The sequence below is a fragment of the Zootoca vivipara genome, chromosome Z1 (assembly GCF_965207765.1).
Source record: "Zootoca vivipara chromosome Z1, rZooViv2.hap1.1, whole genome shotgun sequence".
In the NCBI taxonomy this organism is placed as follows: Eukaryota; Metazoa; Chordata; class Lepidosauria; order Squamata; family Lacertidae; genus Zootoca; species Zootoca vivipara.
The window spans coordinates 75,085,791-75,113,189 of record NC_142583.1 but is presented as its reverse complement, the minus strand read 5'-3'; the positions used below and the strand labels follow the sequence as shown (position 1 = coordinate 75,113,189).

Genomic DNA, 27,399 nt, shown 5'->3' with positions numbered 1-27,399 from the left:
GTCCCCTTTGACTACAGGTGGAGGTCACCTGGGCGGGGCGGGGGGGGGAGAGCCCCTGGAGCGGCGGCTCCTTCCCCCAGTCTCTCCCCTGGGGAAGCAGAGCAGCAAGACCAGCCTAGATGTCCGCCCCCCCCCCACTGCAACCGGAGAGGCAGCGATGTTGCTTAAGGGTGCCACAGGGCAGAAGGGCCCATCCTGCCAAAAGCAATGTCGGGCGCGGAGGGGGCTTGGACCGTTACATGCCTCCTTTGCAGAAGGGTAAAGAAAGAGATGCCCAAGGCTGAGCTGTGACCTTATGCAAGGGTCTGGTTCTGGGGGTCCGCATGCAAAGGCCAAATGGGGCACAGCCAAGAAAACCCCCCAGCTGCTCCCAGCATAAACATCCCTACCAGTCTGCAGTGGGCCTCTGCCTCACTTACAGGCCTCTGGGAAGGGGGGGGGGGGTGAGATCTGATTGCCCTTTCGAATTCTCCATTCATTTCCCTGCCTTTCCATGCAAAGCTGCAATCCCAAAAGTTGTGAGACCGCCGTATGCACACACACACACACGCTGTGCCCGGGGGGTGGAAAAGCAAGAGGCCTTCTCCCTTTCCCAAATCGGACAAATGCTTCCACACTGGTGGCTAGCAGTGAACATCTTTATTCATCTAGCAAAACACAGTTCAGCTCGTAGACGGAAACGGCGGAAACTCTGAACACAGAACTCTTGTGAGCAACCACACATTTGCGACCTGACTTGCACCCACGGGAGCCAGGGGAAGACTGGGGTGGGATGTGGAGTCCAGCCCCCTGGGGAGGGCCAAGGGCTGCATGCCCCCTCCTGGCAGCTGGCTAGTGATCAGAGTACCAGGAGGAGAGGGGGACTAGACCTGTCGTCCGAGGCTCCTGTTGCTGGGCTGATCCTCTTCACCTGGCACTAGAAACCACCTAACATGACTCCCTGCCCCCCGCATGGTTGGTTTGAAGAACTCTTGCTCAGCTTCTCCTTAACTTTCCGTTTCTTGCTACAATATTTTTTACACTATATGTCAAAAAATAAATGTGACCATTGGTAGGCAAACCCTCCTGTCTAGCCTCTCCTGGTGGGAGGCAGAGAACAGCAGGACCCCAGGCAAGAGGGGGGGGGCAAGGCCAGGAACTCCCACCAGCACATGGCCCTTTGCATCCGGGAGAGAAGCTGTAGAAGGGCCAGGCCTGGGGGGGGGGGAGGCCTGCATCAGAATTTGCCCCCTCTGGCCCAGGAGCCACTTCAGCCTGGATCCCGGCACTCCAAGGGTCTGGGTGATAGGAGATCACTTCCGTCAGGGACAGCTGCCCACTTTTACCAGCCTGGTTGGGGCCAAGCCCCCTTGACCAAGTGCCTTTCTAATAGGAGGAGGAGGAGAATATGGGGTGTGGGGGGTGAGCAATCCTCCTCCCAGCTTGCACAGTTTCTTCTCTCTCCCCCTTCAGGTCCTTTGGGTCTGTGAGTGTGAGGGCCCTGGGAAATATTCTCGGTTCTTCTCCCCCATCCGCTGGGCAAGGATGATGGTGGTGTCCCGGGTTCTGGAGCCAGAGTAAGTGGTCAGGGGGGGGGGAGGGGGAGGCAGAGACAGCAGCTCCTTGGGGCTTTGAACAGCATGAGGTTGAGAGCAAGTGGGGGGGGGGGTTCCACATGAGGATTTGTGCTCCCTGCCTTGCCCGGAATGCAGACAGTGGAAGGGAGTGTTTGGGGGGCTGTGGCCCTAAAAGGAGGAGACAAGTTGGGCCCCTGAGCCCCCTCTGCAGGATGCCCAGAAAGCCTCTGTTTCATCCATCCCACCCCCCTTGCCCCCCCCTTCAGGCCTGCCTCCAGATGGTCCCCTCCTCTCCTGCAGCCAGGAAGGGCTATGCCAGGACATAGTGGATTATCTCGCTGAGCTCGAAGCCGGTGACCGCAAAGGCGCTGCCCTCAGGGTTGCAGAAGCGGGCGCCACAGATCATGGTGTCAGTCACGCATTCCGCGTGGCAGTGCTGAATCTGCGGGGAGATTTTTTGGGGGGGGAACCATGTCATTCCGGGTGCCCACCGTAGAGGAACTCCCTGACCCCCATCCTATGGCAGGGACAGGAAGAGAGCCGTGGGCTTTCTGCAACTCTTCCGCTTCTGGCTGGGGCACAGCAGGGGGGGGGGGGATAAGTCACCCAAATCCCTTTCATCCTCCTCCTCCTCCCGCCCACCCCTGCCCTTGGGAGGCCCTGGTCTCCCTCAGCCTCCGTCCTCTGCCCTCTAGACCTGCTGCTCAGCTTAAAACAAACCAGGATGTTGCTTCAAGGCTGTGCAGTTCGTTTGGAAAGAGATTGGGGAGGAAGCACCCTGTTATTTCGGGGGGGGGGGTGGATGTTGGGCTGCCGTGGGAAGGGCTAAACCTCAGGGGCAGAGAGACTGTTCTGCACGGTAGGTCTCCGATTCAATTTCGAATGGCATCTCGCAGCCAGGCTTGGAAGGGGACCTCGGCTGAAATCCCAAAGAGCAGCTGCCAGCCAGTGTTGACAGCACTTCTAGGCTGGCTCGGTATAAGGCAACTTCCTGTGGAGAGGAATGTCCCTGGGTGGCAGGGGGTTGGACTAAATGGCCTTGGGGGGGGTCCCTTCCGACTCTACAAGGTTATGATTCTGTGAGAACAGAGAGGCAGAGCTGCTGGCCCAATCCAGCCAAAGGGCTTCTGTCCCTCTTTTTTAAAGTTTGTCAGAAATGTCTGCAACTCTGCTTGGGAACAGCGCCAGCCCCCCCCCCCCCCATCGTCAGCATGGATGCTCCTGTTTCCGCCAAGTTCCAACTCAGGCCCAGGAGGAGGAAGCAGGTTGCATGGGCGAGCCCCAGCTGAGCCCAGGAGCCCCATCCAGTGGTGGAGAGTCCCCACTGAACACAATCCAGGGGGCAAGGGTGGCGGGTGGGGTGGGCAAGCAATAGGAGACATGCCCCTGGCAGAAGTGCCTGGAGGAATCACAGAATCTAAAGAGCTGGAAGGGGCCCAGGGGTCGTCTGGTTCCAACCCCTGAAATGCAGGAATCTTGGCTAAGGCATCCATGACCGATGCCCCCCCCCCCCCAAGCAGGCAAGCCAGCCCTACTTACTGACCTCAATGCCCTCCGTGTCCTGGCTGGGGCTCAGTTTCCAGACTTGCACAAAGGAGTCCTCTGCTGCCGACAGGAGCTGTGGGGGGAGAGGAGGAGTCAATGGGGCTTGGGCCTCCCTTCACTTGTTATTGTTGATTGAATTTATACACCACCCTATCCCTGGCGGTTCACAGAAAAGATCAACATAAAAACTGTAAAATCAAAACCACCCCCCAATAACTCCCTTGTGTTCTGGAACCCTGGCCTGGGCGTGGGGCAGCTCTCCTGGGTGGAGGGAGAGCTCCCCTGCGGTAGGAGCGACTGAGAGCACGTGCAAAGGGTGGCTGGGGCCAGGCAGAGGGAGCAGAAGCCCAGTGAGGCCAAGAGAAGTCAAGCCGGCACCTCCTGATGGGAACAGCCGCTGGAGAGAGCCTCTCCCCAAAATGAGCGATGGCACTTTGGTCGCCAGAGCTCCTAGCCCCTTGGCACAGGTCGTACTGATCCCCCATGAAGCCATAGTCTTGGCTATATCCTGGGGCAAGGAGTTCCACTGGTGCAGGCTCACTCCTGCCCAAACCTGCTGTCTGGCATGTCAGTGGCCCAGTCAGAGGATGCCTTTCACATGCGATGGAGCCTGAAGGAGAGGAGATGCAACTGGTTTGTGCTTCTCCCAGAAGGGAGACACTTCCGTGACTCTCTGCCCGGTCTACTGCACCTGCAAGGCTCTGCCCTGCCCCAACGTAATAATAATAATAATAATAATAATAATAATAATAATAATAATAATATTTATACCCCGCCCATCTGGCCGGGCCTCCCCAGCCACTCTGGGCGGCTTCCAACAGAAATATTAAAATACAATAATTTATTAAACGTTAAAAGCTTCCCTAAACAGGGCTGCCTTCAGATGTCTTCTAAAAGTCTGGTAGTTGTTCTCTATGACATCTGGTGGGAGGGCATTCCACAGGGCGGGTGCCACTACCGAGAAGGCCCTCTGCCTGGTTCCCTGTAACTTGGCTTCTCGCAGCGAGGGAACCACCAGAAGGCCCTCAGCACTGGACCTCAGGGTCTGGGCAGAATGATGGAGGTGGAGACGCTCCTTCAGGTATACTGGGCTGAGGCTGTTTAGGGTCCAGTATCTCCTGAGAAATCTCGAGTTCCTCAAACGCAGGATGGACTCACCTTCCCCGAGAGGGGTGCCAGGTCCAGGGCATAGATCCAGCGGGCATGAGCACGGACTTCCGCTCGCAGGATCCCGCTTGCTGCCTCATACAGGCGAATGTGCCCGTTGCCATAACCAGCCGCGATGATGCCGTTCCACAGCTTGACGGAGGAGCAGGTGCACCTGGGCAAGGGGGGGGTCTTGGGTGAGGCTCCAGTGCCAGGGGGCAAAAGCAACTGCTGGACATGCAGGGGCCCCCAGGCTTGACCCCCAGGGGCACCTCTGGACAGGACTGGGAAAGGGGCCTGCTTGGAGCAAGGCAGGCCCCTGGGAGAGGCTGGGGCCAGCCTCCTGCTCAGGCCCTGGAGTGGGGCAGGGCTGGGCTGGGCTGGGTTCAGGGCAGTGTGCTCTGCTCCTCCCTCCTCCCCTGCCTCCCCCCATTAGCCACCCCCCCTCTTGGCCAGAGGGGTCAAGACTTAGTTTCCATCTCTCTCGGGGCCGAATGCTTTCAGGAGAGCCAAATTCTCGTCCCCAGAGCAGGCCCCTCTCTTTCCGCGCTTACTCAGAAGCTGGGATCTTGTTGGCCAGTGTGAACTTCTCTCCGGAAAACCAGACACACAAGGCTCCAGAGTCGTCGGCCGTCACCAAATCAGGCACTCCTTCCTGCAGGGGGGGGGGGAACCCGGCCAGATGGGCGGGGTATAAATAATAAATTATTATTATTATTATTATTATTGCCCCCACAACGCTTGGCAGAGACTCACCCCTGAAAAGCCCATGAGGAGGAGATGCAGGACAGCTGCTCCTGCTCTAGGCAGGAAGGCGAGCACAAAGCTGGGCGCCATGCACTGCCGAGGGTGATGCTTGCTGTTGCCTCCGCGTTAAAGGTTTGCAGGACTTGACATGACATGGCCACCTGTCTTGAGCTAAGATTCCTGCCTTCCAGGGGGTTGGACTAGATGTCCCTCGGGTCCCTTCCAACTCCAGGATTCTATGGTTGAAGAGGCTCTTCCTCAAGCTCTGCTCTTGCCGCAGGGAGCAGGGAGGATGCAGACAGGGGCCCCCCTGCCTTGGCCCATGGCCTCTTAGGTTGCCACAGAAGCACCCTGCAATGATCCTTCTCCTAGGGTGCCCCCACAGTGAGCCTTTTAATTCAGGCCAAAGGGCTGGGTGCAAAGCGCCTGGGGCCAAAATGGGACTCCATTTGCTTCCCAACGAGCTCAAGGCGAGGCGGGGCCACGGCCAGGCAAGCAGCAGAAGCTCCCCCTGAGCAGGGGGCTCTGGGGGCCCTGTGGGAGCAGCACCCACCCACCCGGCGGCTCCCGGCTCCTCCTTACCGGCTGCTCGCACAGCTCGGCGCCAATGTCGGTGATGGAGTCGCAGTGCCTCTCAAGGACTTCGCTCAGCGTGATGTTGGTGCCTTTGGCGGGGACGTCGAAGACGAGGACAGACCCCAGGGACGTCCCTGCAGAGGGAAGGCGGGCAAGGGGTTTCTGAAGCAGCAGCCCCAGGTGGGCCAGTCTCACCTCACCTGCGGAGGAGCAACCTCCCACCGGCCCAGGCGAGCTCACCGTGGCAACCCATTCCCTGCAGCCCTCTCCCGGGGGAATCTGCCTTCATGCAGGGCGAACAAGTCCTCTGGAGTTAGTGGGTCCTGGCTAGCTCCGCAAAGCCGTGCCACTACCTTTCCATTCCCACCGCCAAATGCAGGGGTCAACACTCCAGCAGAGATCCCTCCGTGGGCCAGATTGCAATTCCTGCAATTTCTGGCATCTGCATCTGCACAGACGCAATTTCCGGTGCGGCGGAAGTGAGTCCCTGCGCCGGTTTAGTGCAGCGGGCGGGGACTCGCCTAGCAGGCGGCTCAGTTTGGGGGCAGCTCGTGGGCCAGTTAAACGACCCCCATGGGCTACTTGTGGCCCGTGGGCCTTAGGTTGCCGACCCCTGGCCAAACGTGTATGTGTGAAATCCAGCCATGGGGCCAATCCCTTCTGCAACTGCTGCCACTGACACAGCAAACTGAAGCAATGGGGTCAGCCCCCTGACCAGCAGTGCCTTTGCCTGTCCTCAGCTCTCCTCCTCTGACCTTCCCCCCGCCCAGGTCCCTTTCCTGCTTCCTCACCTACGCAAACAAAGCGCTGTCCAGTTGCCGCGATCCCACGAGCTAACACGGCCTTCCCTGGAAAGGAAAGAATGCAGAGATCAGGCAGCCGCAGAGGCCCGGGCCTGGCTGGGGGTCTTTGCCCCAGACAGAGCTCCCTGGGCGTGAAAGTGCACCCCTCCAAACGGGCAGGAGACATGTGCCAGGGAGGTGCCTTGCTACTCGCCCCTCACGGCTTTGGAGGTGTGCACTGCCACATCCCCAGCAGGGGGAATCGATGCAAATTCAGAAAAGGCTTGGGTTTCTAAAAAGTTCAGCTCCGAGGCCTCTGCTTCTTCTCCGACCTGCTGAGACGCAACTTCAGAGAAGACATCAGGACTAGAGGAAAAGAGAAGGAGCCTACAGGAATACGAGACAGGAGGATTCCAAAATACCAATTGTATCTGAGGGCAAGACCCTACTGGTAACTGGTCTCCAATAGCTAAGAAAAGAGGGTGTTTTATAGCTCCTGTTTTGGAAATGTGATGTTTGTTTGTTTGTCTATAGAAGTATTTATATACTGCTGCATCATGCAAATATTTCACAGTGGTTTACATGAAACGAGCAATAGATTAATAAAAAGTTTAAAACAAGTGAAAAGCAAAAAGAAATGAAAAACAAACATCAACAGAGCATTATGGAAAGATGTACTTCTTGGTGGACTGCATAGGCCTGGCAAAATAGAAAGGCTTTCAGCAGGTGTTTATAAGTTGGCACAGAAGGCACACACTGAATCTCTAGTGGCAGCATGTTCCACAGGACTGAGACAACTTCTTGTACTTCTTTTTGAAATATTTTTGGTGGTTCTTTTTTTTTTAAGGGAGTGGAATATCTCCTGTCTTGGACAAAAAAGGTGGGATAGGTGAAAAAAAGGCTATTGCTGCTGCTTGAGATAGGAAAGCTCCATGGAATTTCACTGTTTGAAATATGGCAACCCCACTTTTGCACTTGAAAGCAGGGGCCCTTCCCAAGAGATCATCCTGCCAGGAATAGAAAGGGTACCTGGAGGTGACTCCAAGCCCTCCAGGGCATGCCAGTAGACCATGATGGACCCGTCCGACTCGTACATCTTGGAGGAAGAGGGAAAGAGCAGAGAGAGAAAGGTCAGAGGCGGCAGGCAGTTCTCAGGGGCCAGTCCGCATCCCAGAAGACGGGGTCTGGAAGGTCACCAGCTTGAGGCCCTTCTAGGGCAGAGGTTTCCGTGGGCCCTGGTTCCATTTCTCACCTGGATCCCCTTCCGTGAAGTCAGAACCAAGAGGACCCGGGAAGGGAGGACACACCAGGCAGCCTGGAAGACAAGGGTGCAAATACAGGAAGCAGGAAGATGTCAGGTGCCTTTCTCTTCTCCACCCCCTGCCTGCTTCCCCTCGGCCACAGAGCAAAGCACAGAGATTGAATGAGGAAGGCAATGCTTCAGAGCGCGTGCAAAGTGCCTCCCAACTCTCCCCTCCCTGTGGAGCCAAGGGAACCAGGCTGCCATCACCTGTTAAGCACGGAGCTGTCCAACTGGGGGCCAAAGAGACTCTGGGCGAAGGGTCTTATGTGGACTTCCTCATCCTCCGTCACCTGTCAGGGGTGAGGGAAGTGCAGGAGCCAGCCTGCTCCACGAAAGCTGGAATGCAAGGAGGCCGGGTCCTCGAGGGACAGAGAAGGGCTTGCCGATGGCAAGAGCTGTTCAGCAGTGGAAGGTGGTGGACTCTCCTTCCTCAGAGGTGTTTAAGCAGAGCAGTTGAATGGCCATTGGTCAGGGATGCTTGAGTTGTGATTCCCGTATTGCAGGGGGCTGGACTAGATGACTCCCTGGGGACCCTTTCACTGCTACAGTTCTATGATTCTACGTCTGTGGGCAGCAAGGCAGGGAGATCCAAGGAGGCTGCCTGAGATGCCACCATGCCCACAAGCCACAGAGCTAATGCAGGCCTAGAAAGGTGCCAGCGACTGACTGGCTCAATAGTGAAGGAAAGGCATTCTGCACGGGCTCAGAGGGCACTGCCCTCTTTGTTGTTCCTTTTGCGCATTCTGGACTGGGACTCTGAGAGAAAGATCTGGGGCTGAATTTAAATAAAGCCCTGCACTTAGAATCATAGATTCATAGAGCTGGAAGAGACCACAAGGGCCATCCAGTCCAACCCCCTGCCAAGCAGGAAACACCATCAAAGCATTCCTGACAGATGGCTGTCAAGCCTCTGCTTAAAGACCTCCAAAGAAGGAGACTCCACCACACTCCTTGGTAGCAAATTCCACTGCCGAACAGCTCTTACTGTCAGGAAGTTCTTCCTCATGTTTAGGTGGAATCTTCTTTCTTGAAGTTTGAATCCATTACTCAGTGTCTGCTTCTCTGGAGCAGCAGAAAACAACCTTTCTCCCTCCTCTATATGACATCCTTTTACATATTTGAACATGGCTATCATATCACCCCTTAACCTTCTCTTCTCCAGGCTAAACATACCCGGCTCCCTAAGCCGTTCCTCATAAGGCATCGTTTCCAGGCCTTTGACCATTTTGGTTGCCCTCTTCTGGACACGTTCCAGCTTGTCCGTATCCTTCTTGAACTGCGGTGCCCAGAACTGGACACAGTACTCCAGGTGAGGTCTGACCAGAGCAGAATACAGTGGTACTATTACTTCCCTAGATCTAGATGCTATACTCCTCTTGATGCAGCCCAGAATTGCATTGGCTTTTTTAGCTGCTGCATCACACTGTTGACTCATGTCAAGTTTGTGGTCTACCAAGACTCCGAGATCCTTTTCACATGTACTGCTCTCAAGCCAGGTGTCACCCATCCTGTATTTGTGCCTTTCATTTTTTTTGCCCAAGTGTAGTACTTTACATTTCTCCTTGTTAAAATTCATCTTGTTTCCTTTGGCCCAGTTGTCTAATCTGTTAAGGTCATTTTGAAGTGTGATCCTGTCCTCTGGGGTATTAGCCACCCCTCCCAATTTGGTGTCATCTGCAAACTTGCTCAGGATGCCCTCAAGCCCATCATCCAAGTCATTGATAAAGATGTTAAATAAGATTGGGCCCAAGGCAGAACCCTGTGGCACCCCACTAGCCACTTCTCTCCAGGATGAGGAGGAGCCATTGATGAGCACCCTTTGGGTTCGGTCAGTAAGCCAGTTACAAATCCACTGAATGGTAGCATTGTCTAGCCCGCATTTTACCAGCTTCTTTACAAGAATATCATGGGGCAGCTTGTCAAAGGCCTTGCTGAAATCCACAGCATTCCCTTCATCTGGCCAGGCGGACTCCTCTCCGCCCCAGCCTGTTCCGATCGCCCTTTCGATCAGCATGTTCTGGGCTGGCCAATGTTGACGCCTCAGGGTGCTGATATTGGCTTCTCAGTGACAGCAGAAGAGCAGCTGCCCTGTGGGGAATTGATCGGGTGGGGACTGGGTGGCCGGGGACGGTCTCTCCTCCCTCCCTCCCTCCCTCCCTGCCAGCCCCGTTACCTGGGTGATGATGGAGGCCCCGACGCCCAGGCTGCCCTCCTTGGCCTGCAGCTGGCGGTGGGAGAAGCTGAGGCCGTCGTCGGAGGCGCTCACCATGTTGACGGTGCTCCCATGCACACTGGCAAAGTAGGTGAGCTGCTTGGCTGGCAGGGGCAGGACGCTCAGGTTGTTGTAGAGCGCCAGGCTGCTGTCCTTCAGCAAGATGCTCTTCTCCTTACGGTACATCTTGCTCGGGGGAGACTGGAGGAGGAAAGGGGGGGCGGAAGGGGCATGAGGCCAATAGGCATTAGAAGGCGGCTCCTGAGACAGGCAGCAGCACAGCTTGAGAGCCCGGTTGAAGTACTGGCCTCCAGGACTGGACTACAACTCCCATCAGGCCCAGCCAGCGCTGCCAATGGTCAGTGGTGATGGGAACGGCAGCTCAGCCATGATGAATGTCCACCTAGGGGGTTGGACTAGATGGCCCCTGGGGTCCCTTCCAACTCTTCAGTTCTATGAAGGTCTGCAGCCCTGGACCACCACTACCACCTGAACCTGCCAGGATTGCTTTTGACATCTTCTGGAATTTTCGCCTTGGCCCCTGAGGCTGCTGGGAGGTGCCCTGGCCTCATTTTTTTTTAATGTTTGATGTTTTCTTCTGTTTTTAATATTCTGTTGGGAGCTGCCCAGAATGGCTGGGGAAACCCAGCCAGATGGGTAGGGTATAAATAAATAAGGTAAAGGTAAAGGGACCCCTGACCATTAGGTCCAGTCATGACCGACTCTGGGGTTGCGCGCTCATCTCGCATTATTGGCCGAGGGAGCCGGCATATAGCTTCCAGGTCATGTGGCCAGCATGACAAAGCCGCTTCTGGCAAACCAGAGCAGCGCACGGAAACACCGTTTACCTTTCCGCTGTAGCGGTTCCTATTTATCTACTTGCATTTTGACGTGCTTTCGAACTGCTAGGTTGGCAGGAGCTGGGACCAAGCAACGGGAGCTCACCCCGTCACAGGGATTCGAACCGCCGACCTTCTGATCAGCAAGCCCTAGGCTCTGTGGTTTAACCCACAGCGCCACCTGGGTCCCTGTATAATAATTATAATAATAATAATTAATTAATTATAATAAATAAATAATTATTATTTATTTCACACTCACCTGTGGCATAAGAATTACACACCAAGCACCATCTGAAGAAGTGTGCATGCACAGGAAAGCTCATACCAATGACAAACTTACTTGGTCTCTAAGATGCTACTGGAATGTTTTTTTATATATATATTTTGTATCAACCCCAAGCGCCAGGCGCTGGATTCATGATCCACAAAGGCTAACACCCTAATAAATTTGCTGGACATGCACAAGGTTCTTCACTGGTTTTGTTTTAATATGCATGCATTAACGAAAACGAACGCCTGCTGCACACACATATGAGGAGGGAGGGAGGGAGGGAGCAGGCCAGGACTCTGGTTGCCCTGCACTTCGTCCCTCGGGATCCGTTACCCGTTCTTGGCTCAGGCTGAGCTGCATGCAAGGTGGACAGGAGCCTTCCTGTGGCTTCCTCAGCTGCAGAAGCCCAGCTGCCTCCCTCTGCCCCCTCCCTGCCCTGGCAGGGTGCTCAAGGTGGCATGGACAGTTCTTCCCCTTCCCTGTTGCGTTTTCGCTGCAACCCTGCGAAGGGAGGCGAGGCAGAGAGGGTGGGACTGGCTCAAGGTCTGCCCACCAAAACCCATGCCTGAGGGAGGATTTGAACCGGGGTCTGGCACCCTGAGCACCCCTCAGGAACACTTCCAGCCTCTGGGGTGGGTTTATTTGGGGGTGGGGGACGGTGTGCCGACATAGGCAAACAAACTTGGCCCTCCAGATGTTTTGGGACTACACTTCCCACCGTCCCTGACCACTGGTCCTGTTAGCTAGGGATCATGGGAGTTGTAGTCCCAAAACAGCTGGAGGGCCGAGTTTGCTTCTGCCTGGGGCAGAGAGAGATGGGCCAGGGGCTGGTGCTGGGGAGACCCAGTCAGATGGGCAGGGTACAAATAATAAATTATTCTTATTCTTATTATCTGGAAGATATAATAAGTTCCAGAAAAACGTCTACTTCTGCTTCATTGACTATGCAAAAGCCTTTGACTGTGTCGACCACAGCAAACTATGGCAAGTTCTTAAAGAAATGGGAGTGCCACACAATTGAGCTCAACTACCACACAATTGAGCTCATTTCACACGCTAGCAAGGTTATGCTTAAAATTCTACAAGGCAGGCTTAGGCAGTATGTGGACCGAGAACTCCCAGAAGTGCAAGCTGGATTTCGAAAGGGCACAGGAACCAGAGACCAAATAGCAAACATGTGCTGGATTATGGAGAAAGCTAGAGAGTTCCAGAAAAACGTCTACTTCTGCTTCATTGACTATGCAAAAGCCTTTGACTGTGTCGACCACAGCAAACTATGGCAAGTTCTTAAAGAAATGGGAGTGCCTGATCACCTCATCTGTCTCCTGAGAAATCTCTATGTGGGACAAGAAGCTACAGTTAGAACTGGATATGGAACAACTGATTGGTTCAAAATTGGGAAAGGAGTACGACAAGGTTGTATATTGTCTCCCTGCTTATTTAACTTATATGCAGAATTCATCATGCAAAAGGCTGGACTAGATGAATCCCAAGCCGGAATTAAGATTGCCGGAAGAAATATCAACAACCTCAGATATGCAGATGACACAACCTTGATGGCAGAAAGTGAGGAGGAATTAAAGAACCTTTTAATGAGGGTGAAAGAGGAGAACGCAAAATATGGTCTGAAGCTCAACATCAAAAAAACTAAGATCATGGCCACTGGTCCCATCACCTCCTGGCAAATGGAAGGGGAAGAAATGGAGGCAGTGAGAGATTTTACTTTCTTGGGCTCCTTGATCACTGCAGATGGTGACAGCAGTCACGAAATTAAAAGACGCCTGCTTCTTGGGAGAAAAGTGATGACAAACCTAGACAGCATCTTAAAAAGCAGAGACATCACCTTGCCGACAAAGGTCCGTATAGTTAAAGCTATGGTTTTCCCAGTAGTGATGTGTGGAAGTGAGAGCTGGACCATAAAGAAGGCTGATCGCTGAAGAATTGATGCTTTTGAATTATGGTGCTGGAGGAGACTCTTGAGAGTCCCATGGACTGCAAGAAGATCAAACCTATCCATTCTTAAGGAAATCAGCCCTGAGTGCTCCCTGGAAGGACAGATCGTGAAGCTGAGGCTCCAATACTTTGGCCACCTCATGAGAAGAGAAGAATCCTTGGAAAAGACCCTGATGTTGGGAAAGATTGAGGGCACTAGGAGAAGAGGACGACAGGGGACGAGATGGTTGGACAGTGTTCTCGAAGCTACGAACATGAGTTTGACCAAACTGCGGGAGGCAGTGCAAGACAGGAGTGCCTGGCGTGCTCTGGTCCATGGGGTCACGAAGAGTCGGACACGACTAAACGACTAAACAACAACAACATTCTTATTATTCTTATTCTTCACCTGGCGGGCGCATGGCTGCCTCTCTGCCCCCCGACCTACCTCGCAGGGGGGGGTGTGTGCTAGGGCTCTTGTGGCGAGAAAGGCGGGCTCGAGAGGCCAAGGAGGTTCCCCTCCCTCCCTCCCTGCACTCCGACAACTAGCTCCTCAGGGCCGCCTCCCGCCGGGACGGAACAGGGGCGGGAAGGGCAGGGCAGGTCACCGCCGCGCAGGGCGCATGCGCTCTCTCTCTCTCTCTCTCTCTCTCTCTCTCTCTCTCTCTCTCCAGCTCCGGGGGGGCGTGGCCTTGGTGGGCGAGGCGGGGTCCCGGCTCCTCCCGGCCCCCGCGACCCCCTCCCCGGCCCGCGGCGGCCGCCTCACCCGCCTCCTCCTCCTCCGGCGCCTCTCCCGGCTCTCGCCCGCTTTCCCGCTGTCATGGAGACGGCGCACGGGCGCGCTGACGTCACGACGGCGGCCGGCAGGGCGCGGGCGAGGGGAGGCGAGGCGAGGCAGAGTAACCATGGCGATGGCGGCGCGGCTCCTCGCGGCGGCTCGCGGGGCCCGCCCATCGCTGCGCGAAGTCTCCTCGACCTTCCTCAGCTTGGCGGTGAGGGGCGCCAGGGGCGCACTGCGCATGCTCGCGGGTCGCCCGGGGGGGGGGGCGGAGGGCGCGCCAGGCTGGGCGGGATTGTCTCGGGAGCGCGCGGGAGGAGCTGCGGAACTCCGCGCCTCAGGAGGCGTCCGGCCACATGCGCGGGATGCCAGAGGCGGTAGGGACCCCCAGGGGACATCTAGTCCAACCCGCCGCCTGCAAGGCAGGAAGATCTTCTGCCAGGGATGCTGGGGCTGAAATCCCTGCTGCACGGCAGGGGGTTGGGCTGGATGACTTCTGGGGGTCCCTCGCCAGCCCTCTGGTCCTAGGGTCAATGAGCACAGGTCCCTGCCTTGCAGGAGGTTGGAAGGAATGGTTCTGACTCCAAGGTTCCGGCTTGAAGGTTCTGGTGGCCCCGATGGCTCTGCTCGGCTGGTTCCCCAGGTCAGAGGCAGCCCTGCAGCGCTGGAAGGCGCCCGAGGGGAGAGGGCGGCTCTGGGGCCAGCGGCCGGCTTGCAGGATTCCCACCCTGGAGAACAGGAGGCTGGACTGGACACCAGGATCCCTCGGGCTCTGATCCAGCAGACTCCTCTGACGTTCCTGGAAAATTCTCCTTTGGACATCAGAACGTCAGCGTTCGGCTGGATCAGGCCTCTGGGTCTCCCCGTGGCCGACCAGATGCCCTAAATGGGAAAACCGCAACTATGACCCAAGCAGAAGAGCAACACTCCCCTCCTGTGGCTCCAGCAACTAGGATCCAGAGGCATACAAATCAAATAGCATGCAGACTTAGTGGTGGGAGGAAAAAATCCTTAAATAAGAGACATGGAGCAATGGTCTTCAATGTCTGTATACTAATGCACAATGCCTGTATACTAATGCACAGAGCATGGGAAATAAAAAAGATGAACTCGAGCTCTTGGTACAGCAAACTAAATGCAACATAATAGGCATCACTGAAACCTGGTGGGATGAGTCTCATGATTGGAATGTGAGTAATAGAGGGATACAATCTATTTCAGAGAAATAGACCAAACAGGAAAGGAGGAATAGTGGCGTTATATGTCAGGGATGTGTATAGAGAAGAGGGCAACCAAAATGGTCAAAGGCCTGGAAACGATGCCTTATGAGGAACGGCTTAGGGAGCTGGGTATGTTTAGCCTGGAGAAGAGAAGGTGAAGGGGTGATATGATAGCCATGTTCAAATATATAAAAGGATGTCATATAGAGGAGGGAGAAAGGTTGTTTTCTGCTGCTCCAGAGAAGCGGACACGGAGCAATGGATTCAAACTACAAGAAAGAAGATTCCACATAAACATGAGGAAGAACTTCCTGACAGTAAGAGCTGTTCGGCAGTGGAATTTGCTGCCAAGGAGTGTGGTGGAGTCTCCTTCTTTGGAGGTCTTTAAGCAGAGGCTTGACAAGCATATGTCAAGAATGCTTTGATGGTGTTTCCTGCTCAGCAGGGGGTTGGACTGGATGGCCCTTGTGGTCTCTTCCAACTCTATGATTCTATACCTGTGAAGAGATCCAGGATTTAAAACTTCAAAGCCATATTGAGAGTATCTGGTTAAAAATTAAGGGAGAGAAAAATAAGAGTGACCTCATTGTGGGAGTTTACTATAGATCCCCAAGCCAAACTGAGGACACAGATGATGCCTTCCTGGAACTGATGGCCAAGCATTCAAAAGGAGGTGAGATAGTAGTAATGGGGGATTTCAACTATCCTGATATTTGTTGGATATCAAACTCAGCCAAGAGCATAAGGTCGACCAGATTCCTCACTGGCCTTGCAGACAATTTCATTGTCCAGAAAGTGGGAGAAGCAACAAGAGGATCACCCATTTTAGATCTGGTCCTAACCAATAGTGATGACCTGGTTAGTGGGGTAGAAGTGGCAGGATCATTAGGTGGGAGTGATCATGCTCTTCTGGAGTTTATTATACAGCGGAAAGGAACAACCAAGCATACTAAGACTCAAATCCTAGATTTCAGAAAGCCGACTTCAGAAAACTTAGAGAAACGCTGGGTGAGATCCCATGGACAGAAATACTAAAAGGGAAGGGAGTTCATGATGGTTGGGAGTTTGTTAAAAGGGAGATATTAAAAGCACAATTTCATGCAATACCAATGAGACGGAAACATGGAAGGTGCCTAAAGAAGCCAGGGTGGCTATCTAAAGAACTTTTAACTGAGTTAAGATTTAAAAGGGATATGCACCAAAAATGGAAAAAGGGGGAAATCACCAGAGAGGAATTCAGACAAATAGCCAGCACTTGTAGAGACAAAATCAGAAAAGCTAAAGCACAGAATGAACTCAGGCTTGCTAGAGTGGTTAAAAGAAACAAAAAGGGCTTTTATGGGTACGTCCGTAGCAAAAGGAAGAACAAGGAAACAGTGGGGTCACTTAGAGGAGAAGATGGTGAAATGCAAACAGGGGACAGAGAAAGGGCAGAACTCCTCAACGCCTTCTTTGCCTCAGTCTTTTCCAAAAAAGAAAACAACGCCCGACCTGAAGAATATGGAGCCGATCACTCAGCAGGGGAAACACAGCCCAGAATAAGTAAGGAGGTAGTACAAGAATACTTGGCTAGTTTAGATGTATTCAAGTCTCCAGGGCCAGATGAACTACATCCAAGAGTATTAAAAGAACTGGCAGAGGTGATTTCAGAACCACTGGCAATAATCTTTGAAAATTCCTGGAGAACAGGCGAAGTTCCAGCAGACTGGAGGAGGGCAAATGTTGTCCCTGTTTTCAAAAAGGGGGAAAGAGAGGACCCAAACAATTACCGCCCAGTCAGCCTGACATCAATACCAGGAAAGATTCTAGAGCAGATCATTAAGCGAACGGTCTGTGAGCACCTAGAAAGAAACTCTGTGATCACTAAAAGTCAGCATGGGTTTCTGAAAAATAAATCATGTCAGACTAATCTGATCTCATTTTTTGACAGAATTACAAACCTGGTAGATGAAGGGAATGCTGTGGATGTAGCCTATCTTGATTTCAGCAAGGCCTTTGATAAGGTGCCCCATGATATTCTTGTAAAGAAGCTGGTAAAATGCGGGCTAGACAATGCTACCATTCAGTGGATTTGTAACTGGCTGCCTGACCGAACCCAAAGGGTGCTCATCAATGGGTCCTCCTCATCCTGGAGAGTAGTGACTAATGGGGTGCCACAGGGTTCTGTCTTGGGCCCAGTCTCATTCAACATCTTTATCAATAGTTACAGGTAGGAAGCCGTGTTGGTCTGAGTCGAAGCAAAATTAAAAAATTCCTTCAGTAGCACCTTAAAGACCAACTAAGTTTTTATTTTGGTATGAGCTTTCGTGTGCAACATCATTACTGGCCCCAACAACATCCAACATACCATCTCAGGACTATTTAATTGCTCATCTTCTAACATTGTGTATGCCATCAAATGCCAACAGTGCCCTTCAGCTCTCTATATTGGACAAACGGGCCAAACCCTACGCCAAAGGATAAATGGACATAAATCTGACATCAGGAACCAGAAGACAGAGAAACCAGTAGGAGAACACTTCAATCTCCCAGGACATTCTATACAAGATCTCAAAGCAGCTGTTTTAGTACAGAAAAAATTCAGGAACAGACTGGAAAGAGGAGTTGCTGAATTGGAACTCATTACCAAGCTTAAAACCATGGAGCCACCTGGAATGAACAGAGACATAGGATTTTTATCTCATTATGCATGATCAAGCTTTCTTTAGCACCTCAGCCCTTGCTTCCCCCCCCCCCCCCGCAAGACCAATTGCAGTCATCAACAGTCGTTAACAGCCATCTACATGTTTACCACTCCCATCAGCCCATCACCCATTCCCACCCCCCCACCCTCTGTATATACATAAGGGTCTGACTTCTGTTTCAAGTGTATCTGAAGAAGTGTGCATGCACACGAAAGCTCATACCAAAATAAAAACTTAGTTGGTCTTTAAGGTGCTACTGAAGGAATTTTTTTATCTTTATCAATGACTTGGATGATGGGCTTGAGGGCATCCTGAGCAAGTTTGCAGATGACTCCAAATTGGGAGGGGTGGCTAATACCCCAGAGGACAGGATCACACTTCAGAATGACCTTACAACTGGGACAAAGCAAACAAGATGAATTTTAACAGGGAGAAATGTAAAGTACTATGCTTTGGCAAAAAATAAAATAAAATTAAAAGGCACAAATACAGGATGGGAGACACCTGGCTTGAGAGCAGTACATGTGAAAAGGATCTAGGAGTCTTGATAGACCACAAACTTGACATGAGTCAGCAGTGTGATGCAGCAGCTAAAAAAGCCAATGCAATTCTGGGCTGCATCAATAGGAGTATAGCATCTAGATCAAGGGAAGTAATAGTACCACTGTATTCTGCACTGGTCAGACCTCACCTGGAGTACTGTGTCCAGTTCTGGGCACCACAGTTCAAGAAGGATACTGATAAGCTGGAACGTGTCCAGAGGAGGGCAACCAAAAATGGTCAAAGGCCTGGAAACGATGCCTTATGAGGAACGGCTAAGGGAGCTGGGTATGTTTAGCCTGGAGAAGAGAAGGTTAAGGGGTGGTATGATAGCCATGTTCAAATATATAAAAGGATGTCATACAGAGGAGGGAGAAAGGTTGTTTTCTGCTGCTCCAGAGAAGCGGACACGGAGCAATGGATTCAAGCTACAAGAAAGAAGATTCCACCTAAACATTAGGAAGAACTTCCTGACAGTAAGAGCTGTTCGGCAGTGGAACTTGCTGCCAAGGAGTGTGGTGGAGTCTTCTTGTTCCGGTAACGTAGAACTGCAGAATTGAAGGGACACCAGGGATCATTTAGTCCAACCCCTGGAATATGTCCAACCCTCTTCTCGATTAGTGGTCATCACTGCCTCCTGTGGCAGCGAGTCCCGCGGTTTATCTCCCGGCTGCGTGAAGAAGGCCTTTCTTTCATTTCTTCTTCATCTCTTCCGCATGAGCTCTAGCTGCCCCGCTCTCCCCTTGGCCTTCACCCTTGGGGTGTCCCCTGGCGATGACCTGCAACTCCCGTCCTCCTCCCTGACCATTGGGCCTGCTGATGGCGGGTGCTGGACTTCAGATCCCCTGGAGGGGTTTGTTAGCTGGCCCCACGGCAACCGCAGCTCTGGGGCCCTTGCGGCTCCTCCTCCCTTCAACTCCTCTCTGTTCTCACTGTTCTCAGAAGAATGAGCTTTGTGGGTTCTTTGGAATGGTCTGGCGGTTGGTGGGCAGGGCTAGGCTTCCGATCTGGGACTCTGCGGAGTTTGTGGTCCAGAGCGGCCGCAGGTGAGCCTACCTCAGGTGGGCATCAGGTGTGTGACTCTTCCCTAAAGAGAGAGCAGGTAAAAAATGGCAGTGTCCCGCCAGCACAAAGAAAGGGGTGGAAACCCAGAGGTGCAGGGTGCTTCCGGGGGGGGGGTCTTCAGTCCTGGGGGTTTCATCACAGCTGAATTGGTTTCACTTTGTTTCCTTTTCGGGGGGCAGAGGAGTTGGTGGCAGGTTATAGGTCACTTGCATCTTGCGCATGGGTTATGTTCTGGGACGGAGCACGTGATGCAGAAGTACACATAGTTGGGCCGCCCAATTCGAACTGCTCCTGCAACATGGGGTGCCGTGTGGAATAGGTTTCTGGCCACCATCGCCCCCCCAAAACTACAAGGTTAAAATCTCTTTTTGCGCAGGGTCATTGCAGCACAAAATAGCTTCTAAGCTCTCTACCATCCATGTTTTTGTAAGGTACTACACTTGGGCAAAAAAAAATGAAAGGCACAAATACAGGATGGGAGACGCCTGGCTTGAGAGCAGTACATGTGAAAAGGATCTAGGAGTCTTGGTAGACCACAAACTTGACATGAGTCAACAGTGTGATGCAGCAGCTAAAAAAGCCAATGCAATTCTGGGCTGCATCAATAGGAGTATAGCATCTAGATCTAGGGAAGTAATAGTACCACTGTATTCTGCTCTGGTCAGACCTCACCTGGAGTACTGTGTCCAGTTCTGGGCACCACAGTTCAAGAAGGATACTGACAAGCTGGAACGTGTCCAGAGGAGGGCAACCAAAATGGTCAAAGGCCTGGAAACGATGCCTTATGAGGAACGGCTTAGGGAGCTGGGTATGTTTAGCCTGGAGAAGAGAAGGTTAAGGGGTGATATGATAGCCATGTTCAAATATATGAATGGATGTCATATAGAGGAGGGAGAAAGGTTGTTTTCTGCTGCTCCAGAGAAGCGGACACGGAGCAATGGATTCAAACTACAAGAAAGAAGATTCCACCTAAACATGAGGAAGAACTTCCTGACAGTAAGAGCTGTTCGGCAGTGGAATTTGCTACCAAGGAGTGTGGTGGAGTCTCCTTCTTTGGAGGTCTTGACAGGCATATGTCAAGAATGCTTTGATGGTGTTTCCTGCTTGGAAGGGGGTTGGACTGGATGGCCCTTGTGGTCTCTTCCAACTCTAGGATTCTATGATTCTATGAAACTACAAGAAAGAAGATTCCACCTCAACATCAGGAAGAACTTCCTGACAGTAAGAGCTGTTCGGCAGTGGGATTTGCTGCCAAGGAGTGGGGTGGAGTCTCCTTCTTTGGAGGTCTTTAAGCAGAGGCTTGACAGGCATATGTCAAGAATGCTTTGATGGTGCTTCCTGCTCGGCAGGGGGTTGGACTGGATGGCCCTTGTGGTCTCTTCCAACTCTAGGATTCTATGATTCTTTAATGTCCACGATTTAAACCAGCTGTCAGCTGCGTCAAGTTGAAATCGTGCAGGTGAACGGGCCTCAGTTGCGAGTGACCTGCATTTCCCAAGGGTTCTGGGTGCGGTTTCTTGTAAGAACTTACTTCTTTTCATCTTTCGTTTGCGATCCCCACTCAGGCGCTTCCAGTTCTGACCAGCAAGCAGACATGGCCGGACGCCTGGGTTCCCTCTCCGGGCCTGAGGTTGAGCTGTCACATCAGGTACACCCGGCCCCCTGCTGGCTGCTCTGCTGCTTTCCTGCCTGGCCCCATCCTGTCAAATGTTCTTCCTGCAGAGATAAGGCTGGCACCAGCTGGAGGGCCTTTCCGCCTCCTCCCGGACTTTCCCTAACCCTCTCTTATTTATTTCCTTGATCCCCCTTTGCTCTAAGGAGGTCCGTGGGGTATGCCTGGCTCTCCTCTTCCTCACTGAATCCCCGGAACAATCCTGCAAGGTAGGTGAGGCGGAGAGTCGGGGCCTGGCCCAGCATCACCCACTGAGCTTCCTGGCTGAGTGGGGAGTTGAGCCGTGGTCTTCCAGCTCAGAGTCTGAGACTCTAACCATTACGCTGCACAGCCTCTCCCTCCCTATTGGTTCCTGGTGTCTTCAGCCACGATGGTGACTGTTGATGGTTATCTTCGTTGCCAGTTGCTCCACGCTATCATTACGTGAGCCGCTTTCCTTTTGTAAATGAAAGGCAGCACGTAATGTTCTAATTAATGTCTTTAATTAACTCCCTGCCTTGTGTCACGAGGATCAGACAAATCCGCGGAGGAGGAGAGGGCTAGCGATGACTGCTAGCCAAAAGGCCTCTGCTCTGCAATGCTTCTGAATCCCAGTTGCTGGAAGCCACAGGAGGGGAGAGGGATCTCGTGTGCGAATCCTGCTTGCGGGTTTCCTATTGGGGCATCTGGTCGGCCACTGTGAAATCAGGGTGCTGGACTAGATGCCCTCCCTTTGGCCTGATCCTGCTGCCGGTGGTCTCTTACGCTGTTAGATCCATGCTCCACCGCCCATGTGGCAGAGGCGAGAAGGGGCCAGAACCCCCACCAGGGACCCTACAGAGCTGTGACCCCCTTTGGCCAAAGCTGGAAAGGGCCCAGAACTCATAAAAGATCCTCTGGTGTGTGCAGAAGCCCCCAGATTCCCTCCGGGGCATCTCTTGCTCCTTGGAGATCCTGGGAAGCTGCTGCCACCCCCCTACCCCCAGAGTAGGTGTCCCAGGCTGGATGGACCAGTGGTGTGAGCTGCGGGGAACCGGCTCCCTAAGCTAAGCCAGTCACCTTGTCCCTGGAGCCCATGCCAGCCTTCGGTGCTGAGTATCTTTTCTGGGACCCAGAGCTTCTGGCTTGGCTCCGCTGCACCCCATTTCCTTCCCTCCCAAGGAAGACCCTTCCTTTCTCACCCCAGCTCCAGTCCCCCTGCACCGCTTTGCGGGATCAGGGAGGGCAAGGGCACGGGAGCGTTCGTTGGCACCAGCGCCGTGCCTGAGGACCAGGCGCAGAGCTGGGCCCCAGGGTGTCCCCAGGGGGGGCTGTTCCTTGCTCACCCTCCTCCCCCCATCTCAAGAGCTGACTGGGAGGCACGTTCTGTTTCCCCCTGCAGAAGATGTCGTCCCGCGTGACCCTGGCCAAGTCCCGGGCGGAGAGGTCGCGCCCTCCCACGGTGCCCCTCCCCCAGGTGGAGATCGTCCCGGGGCGCATGACGGAAGGAGACTGGTTCTCCCTGCTGGGCTTTGAGGAAGCCGAGGATCATGTGGGCGACATCCTGGCAGGGCTGCTGGATCAGGTCCTGGAGGAGTGCTTCAAGGTCTATTTGGAGCGGCAGGTGAGTCGGTCTTGGGGCAGGCCTGCCTTCCAGGGGGATAAGGCCACCAGCGTTAGAAACTCGGATATATAAGCTAGGAGGCATTTGGGGGCAAGTCTTGTTTTTTAAAAAGATGGACTGTGTGATTCGGAGAAGGCGGTGTGGTTAATGCTGCTTCTGTTCTTAACAGGTCTTATATATATATATATATATATATATATATATATATATATAGTTTTAATGCCTTTGCATTTTAGTAGCTTCCTCATGATTACCGTTCTATGCTTTCAGCTTTTTCTCTAGCTTTCCCTGTAAGCCACCCTGAAAAACAGAAGATAAATATAAATATAAATGGATGGTCCCCTGTCATGTGTGATCTGGTGGAGATTCCTGCATTGCAGGGCGTTGAACTAAACGGCCGGACGACTCGGGGTCCCTCACAACTCCACCATTCTGTGATTCTATCAAATAGAACAAGAATAAGAATCATGTGCACCAGGCATGTTTTGGTTCTTAGCCCAGCCGTCGCAAACAGCTCGGAATCAGAGAATTGCAGAGTTGGAAGGGCCCCCCAAGGGCCATCTAGTCCAGCCCCCTGCAATGCAGGAACATTTTTTGCAGGCACCAAAGGGGGTAGGCTGAAGGTGTCCATCCCATATCAAGGAGCCTGGCGGTGTGGCCTTTTGAAAGAGGCCAACCAGGTGCGCATGTGCCACAGGTGCAAATCTCACCCCTTAGCCTGAGCTTCCTGCCTGCCGCTCTGCCTTTGATGCTCAGAGCTGGGCTGTTTGTGTGAGAGTGCAGTGTGTGTGTGTGTGTGTGTGTGTGTGTGTGTGTTTCCTCTCCTTGGGGTTTCTAGACTGGCTGGGGGGGGGGTGAGGCCGTGAGCCTTGGAGGGGACCCTGCCGGACTCTCTCCCCCGCCCCCCCGCCTCCTGCTCACCCTCCGCTCTGCCCCCTCCCTCCCTAGTGCATCCCCTACGTCATCACCCAGGCCCGGGACGCCATGCTGCAGATCATCGAGTGGCGCTTCCTGGTGCGGGACGAGGGTGAGGCCGGGGTACCCACGGAGCCCACCTGGCAGGAGGACGAGGAGCCTGTGGCCGGCATCACCGACTCCTGGGCTCAGGGCTCTGTGCCTGTCTTGCAAGCCATGCCACGCCCGGAGGAGCCAGAGGTAGGATGGCAGAGGGGCTGACATCGTCCTGCTTGGGCTGAGGAATCTGAGATCCTTCCAAGAATGCTTTTGGGGTGGGGGTCAGGGAGGCATCCAGAGGAGGGCTGGGTGGACCAGGGGCCTCAGAGGGCAGATCCTGCTTGGCCCGCAGAGAAGGCGGCAGGCCTTAGCAGCTGATATTAGAGCTGGACGATATCTTGTCCAAAATTATATCATGACCTCCATTTCATCATTTTTGACCTGGCAATATACAGCTGTGCCTTGGATCCTGAACGCTGCAGACCCGGGAGTGACTGTTCCACTTTGTGAACGTTCTTTGGAACCCAAATGTCCGACGAGGCTTCCGCGGCTTCCGATTGGCTGCAGGAGCTTTCTGCAGCCAATCGGAAGCCGCGCTTTGATTTCCGAACCTTTTGGAAGTTGAGTGGACTTCCAGAACAGATTCCATTTGACTCCTGAGGTGCGACTGCATTGCAAATCATGCTGTGTTTGCGCTATCCAAAAATCACAATGCGGGAAATACCATGGATTCAGCCAGAGCCTCTACGTAGTTCCATGCTGGCTTCATTTCAGAGAGGCGGCCTTGGCTGTAAAAGAGCTGCAGGTCACCTTGTTCTCCTCCTCCTGGGCCTGCAGCATTCTGGCAGTTGCACAAGCCCTGAAAATCCCTCCCCATTTGGCACAGCCCTCCAGCCAAAGTTCACGCTTTGCCCTTTCTGCTGAGGTGCCTCCACCCCTCTGCAGTTTTGCAGTTTGCCAATCCCGGGCAGAGGAGTCGGGTTGGGAATGTCCCCTGCCTGAGTCTGACTCCCCGGAGAGCCTCTGCCAGTCAGAGCAGGCGGTGCTGAGCTCAATGGTCTGCTTCTTCAGTGCAAGGCAGCTGCGTGAAGCGTCCCTTTGCCTGCACCAAAGGAGAAATCCTGATGCTTGCCTAGAAACAGAGAACCAACGTCTCCCCACAAACACTGGGATTTGTCTCCTCCTCACTACGAGGACTTGGAGAAGTGGCTTGTGCGGCAGATGTCTGGATTCTGCTCTTCAAACCCCCAGTTTGGAGGCTAGCCTTGGAGTCTTGGAACCATAGAGTGGAAAGAGTTCCCCGAGAGTCCTCAAGTTCAACCCCCTGCAGTACAGGAATCTCAGCGTAAAAGCCCCAAGGAAGGAGAGTCCACCACCTCCCAAGGGAGACTCTTTTACCATAGCAGCAAAGCCTAGTCTTTCAAAGCATTGCAAGAAACAACCACCACCCATAAATTTGGTATTTTATGTTGTGAAATGCCCTGTTGTTTCTTGAGGAAGGGTGGTGCATACATTGAATAAATAATAATATTATAACCAGTCAGCTTTCCCCACCCAGCCCAACAGGCTGCCTTTTTCTAGCCCCTTGGCTTGTTTTTTAAAACTGTTTTTAATGGGTTTTTCAAAAGGAACATGAGACTACAGCCCCCCTTAGTAAGCAGCTTCCCCTCCCCACCCAATTCCCCCAACCAGAGAGTCCTATGGAGAAGCATCTTTTCAAAGCCACTCTTGAGAGATGCCATTGGAATGGACCTAGTGCCATGTCTCTATGAAACGGTCTCTTCCCAGCTTAAGGCTTTAAGCTTTTGTCTCCAATGCGGCCTTTGCGAGGGTTCCAGAGACTTCCAGTTTGGGCCTACAAGTTCTCCGGCTTCTCCTGAAAGAAGAGCAATCGGTCCTTCTTTTCTCAGACAGATATTGCCATTTTTAAAGGTTGCTAACCTTTAAAGTTGGGGCGCTGGTCTTCCGGTCCCTCGGCTGACCTGGTCAACGTCTCCCCTCCAGGTTCCCAGACTCCCAGAGGAAGTTCCTCAACTCCTGGAGGAGTCCCACGTTGCCAAAGAGGAGCTTGCGGCGCCCTCCGATATTGCTGCTCGGGGCTTCCCCCTGGGGACCCCCAGCGGGGAGGCAGAGAGGCTGGCTCAGGAGTCCTTGAAGGAGCTGCAGCTCACCAGGTCCCGCAGCAGCAAGGCGGTGCTGAAGTCCGGAACCGAGCTGGCCCGCCTGGTGTCCATCGCGCCCCTTCCGTCCCCCCTTCCGTCCCCCCTCCCGTCCCCCTCGCCATCCTGCAAGAGCAGGCTGGGCCCCCAGGCCTACTGTGGGCCCCTGCAGCCGTCCCGGCTGAGTGACATCGTGAAGCCGCTGGCTGGCTCGGAGAAGGAGACCCTCCTGCGCCAGCTCTCCCAGATGCCCATGGAGGAGGCCTTGCACCCATGCCTCCTGCCGCTCTCCTGCAGCAACCTGCTGCGGATCCAGCTGGGCCGCCCGCCCAACACGCGGGACGTCTTCTACGACCAGGCGGGCAACATTACCACGGCGCCGCGCCTGGAGCCAGCCAGCCTGCCCAAGCGCTGGGTCAAGCCCTCGGCTGAGGTGGTGGACCCGGACGTGGAGTCGCAGCAGCAGGAGGCCCTGAAGTCTGTCTCGGGGCGCCACAGAGCCCTCAAGCTCCGCAGGGGCCTGGCTGAGCCAGGCAGCGCCCATGGCGAAAGGCGGGTGGCCGTGCGGAGGAGCCTGGCAGGGAAAGCCGCCCAGCCGCCCAGCCCGGCCGGGAGGGTCCTGCAACCCACCAGCTTCGTCTTCGTCAAGCCCAACTTGCTGACCAAGACGGTGCAGCTGGCCACGGGGGTGACCCTCCGGTGCGTGGGGGGCGTCCGGGAGAAGGTCTCTTCCCATGCGCACCAGGAGGAAGCCAAGGAGGGGCCAGAGCACCTCCACCCCATGGGCCTTCAGGTGCCCTCCCCCAGCCGGGAGATCATCCTCCAGCAGCCCAAGCCCCTGCCCCGCTTGCGCCCGGGAGCTGCCCTCTGATCAGCACGGCCCTGCCCTCCCTGACAGCCCCTCCAGTGATCCACCCCTTTCATCTCCTTGTAACTTAATAAACGGAGAGGTTTTTGGAGCCTGGCTTCTCTTCTTGTCTGCCTCACGACTGCAACGCCTCAAGACCTGCCTCGCCCCGTAGGAAGCAAGCCGGACCCTGTCACCCGAGGCCCTTCCTCGTGTGCCTCCTACAGGAGAGGTCCTTTTTGGAGGTGGCTCCCCGGTTGTGGGATGCTCTCGCCAGGGAGGTTCGCCTGACGCCTTCGCTACGTATCTTCAGGTGCCAGGCAAAAATGTCCCTCTCCAAGTAGCCTTTGGCTGTTATACTGTGACCTTTTAGATGTGCCTGCAGGGTTGGGGCGATGGTAATTGTTTTTAAATTATTTTATTATGCATTTTGTGGTTTTCCGTTGCAAACTGGCCTGTGATCTTTGGATGGAGGGTGGTATGCAAATTTAATAAATAATAATGATTGGCTCTCGCAGGTTCTCTGGGTAGCAGCCAAGTCCACACACACACACACCCCAAGCAGACTGTTGTGTGTTTAATTTGCAAAAGGCAATGGCTCTGGGGCCCAGGCCTGCCTGGAAACCTGATGCTCTGGCCCAGAAGCCCTGCCTCCAGTCCCAGGCATGCTCCGAGGGCTACTTTGCAGAGAGAAATACTTTGCATGTGCTCAGAGGCACCAGTGCTGTTGCTTTTCGTGCCCCGGGTCTGGAGCTCCATGGCGATCCCTCCTGCCCGGTTGCCTCCACAGATTGAGGCGAGGGGGGACCCCAAGACACAAGGAGGCCTAGTTGGGTTTCAACCAAGAGCTTTCCTAGCTAGTGGGTTGGCTCCTTCCTTGGTGCACAGAGGGCAGGAACGGAGCTTTTGGGGGGAGGAGGGGAGGCTGGCTGGCAGGCCGGCCGGCTGGGGGTAAAGCTTCATGGGCGCCCCTCATGAATCCTTCA

The 27,399-nt window shown here is 53.9% G+C and overlaps 2 protein-coding genes across 4 annotated transcripts; one reads left to right on the top strand and one right to left on the bottom strand.

Annotated features, from left to right (window-relative positions):
* Nucleotides 1-624: 624 nt before the first annotated feature.
* WDR54 (WD repeat domain 54) lies at nt 625-13,834 on the bottom strand. 2 transcript variants are annotated; one of them, XM_035134563.3, is made up of 10 exons: nt 13,679-13,834; nt 9,829-10,068; nt 7,605-7,667; nt 7,382-7,448; nt 6,362-6,418; nt 5,577-5,704; nt 4,802-4,902; nt 4,260-4,422; nt 3,100-3,174; nt 625-1,998 (listed from the first exon to the last, which is right to left on the bottom strand). In XM_035134563.3, the coding sequence occupies exons 1-10, from the start codon at nt 13,817-13,819 to the stop codon at nt 1,867-1,869; spliced, it is 1,167 nt and encodes a 388-aa protein (XP_034990454.3). In that variant the 5' UTR covers nt 13,820-13,834; the 3' UTR covers nt 625-1,866. The 2 variants fall into 2 exon arrangements, with proteins under 2 accessions (XP_034990454.3, XP_088516899.1); XM_088660773.1 differs by lacking the exon at nt 13,679-13,834 and adding an exon at nt 10,969-11,089.
* CZ1H2orf81 (chromosome Z1 C2orf81 homolog) lies at nt 13,773-26,525 on the top strand. Of its 2 annotated transcripts, XM_088660772.1 has the most exons (5): nt 13,773-13,904; nt 21,018-21,080; nt 22,232-22,453; nt 23,402-23,608; nt 25,412-26,525. In XM_088660772.1, exons 1-5 carry the CDS (start codon nt 13,818-13,820, stop codon nt 26,435-26,437), a joined length of 1,605 nt encoding a protein of 534 aa, XP_088516898.1. In that variant the 5' UTR covers nt 13,773-13,817; the 3' UTR covers nt 26,438-26,525. The 2 variants fall into 2 exon arrangements, with proteins under 2 accessions (XP_088516898.1, XP_060134269.2); XM_060278286.2 differs by lacking the exon at nt 21,018-21,080.
* The last annotated feature ends 874 nt before the right edge of the window (nt 26,526-27,399 follow it).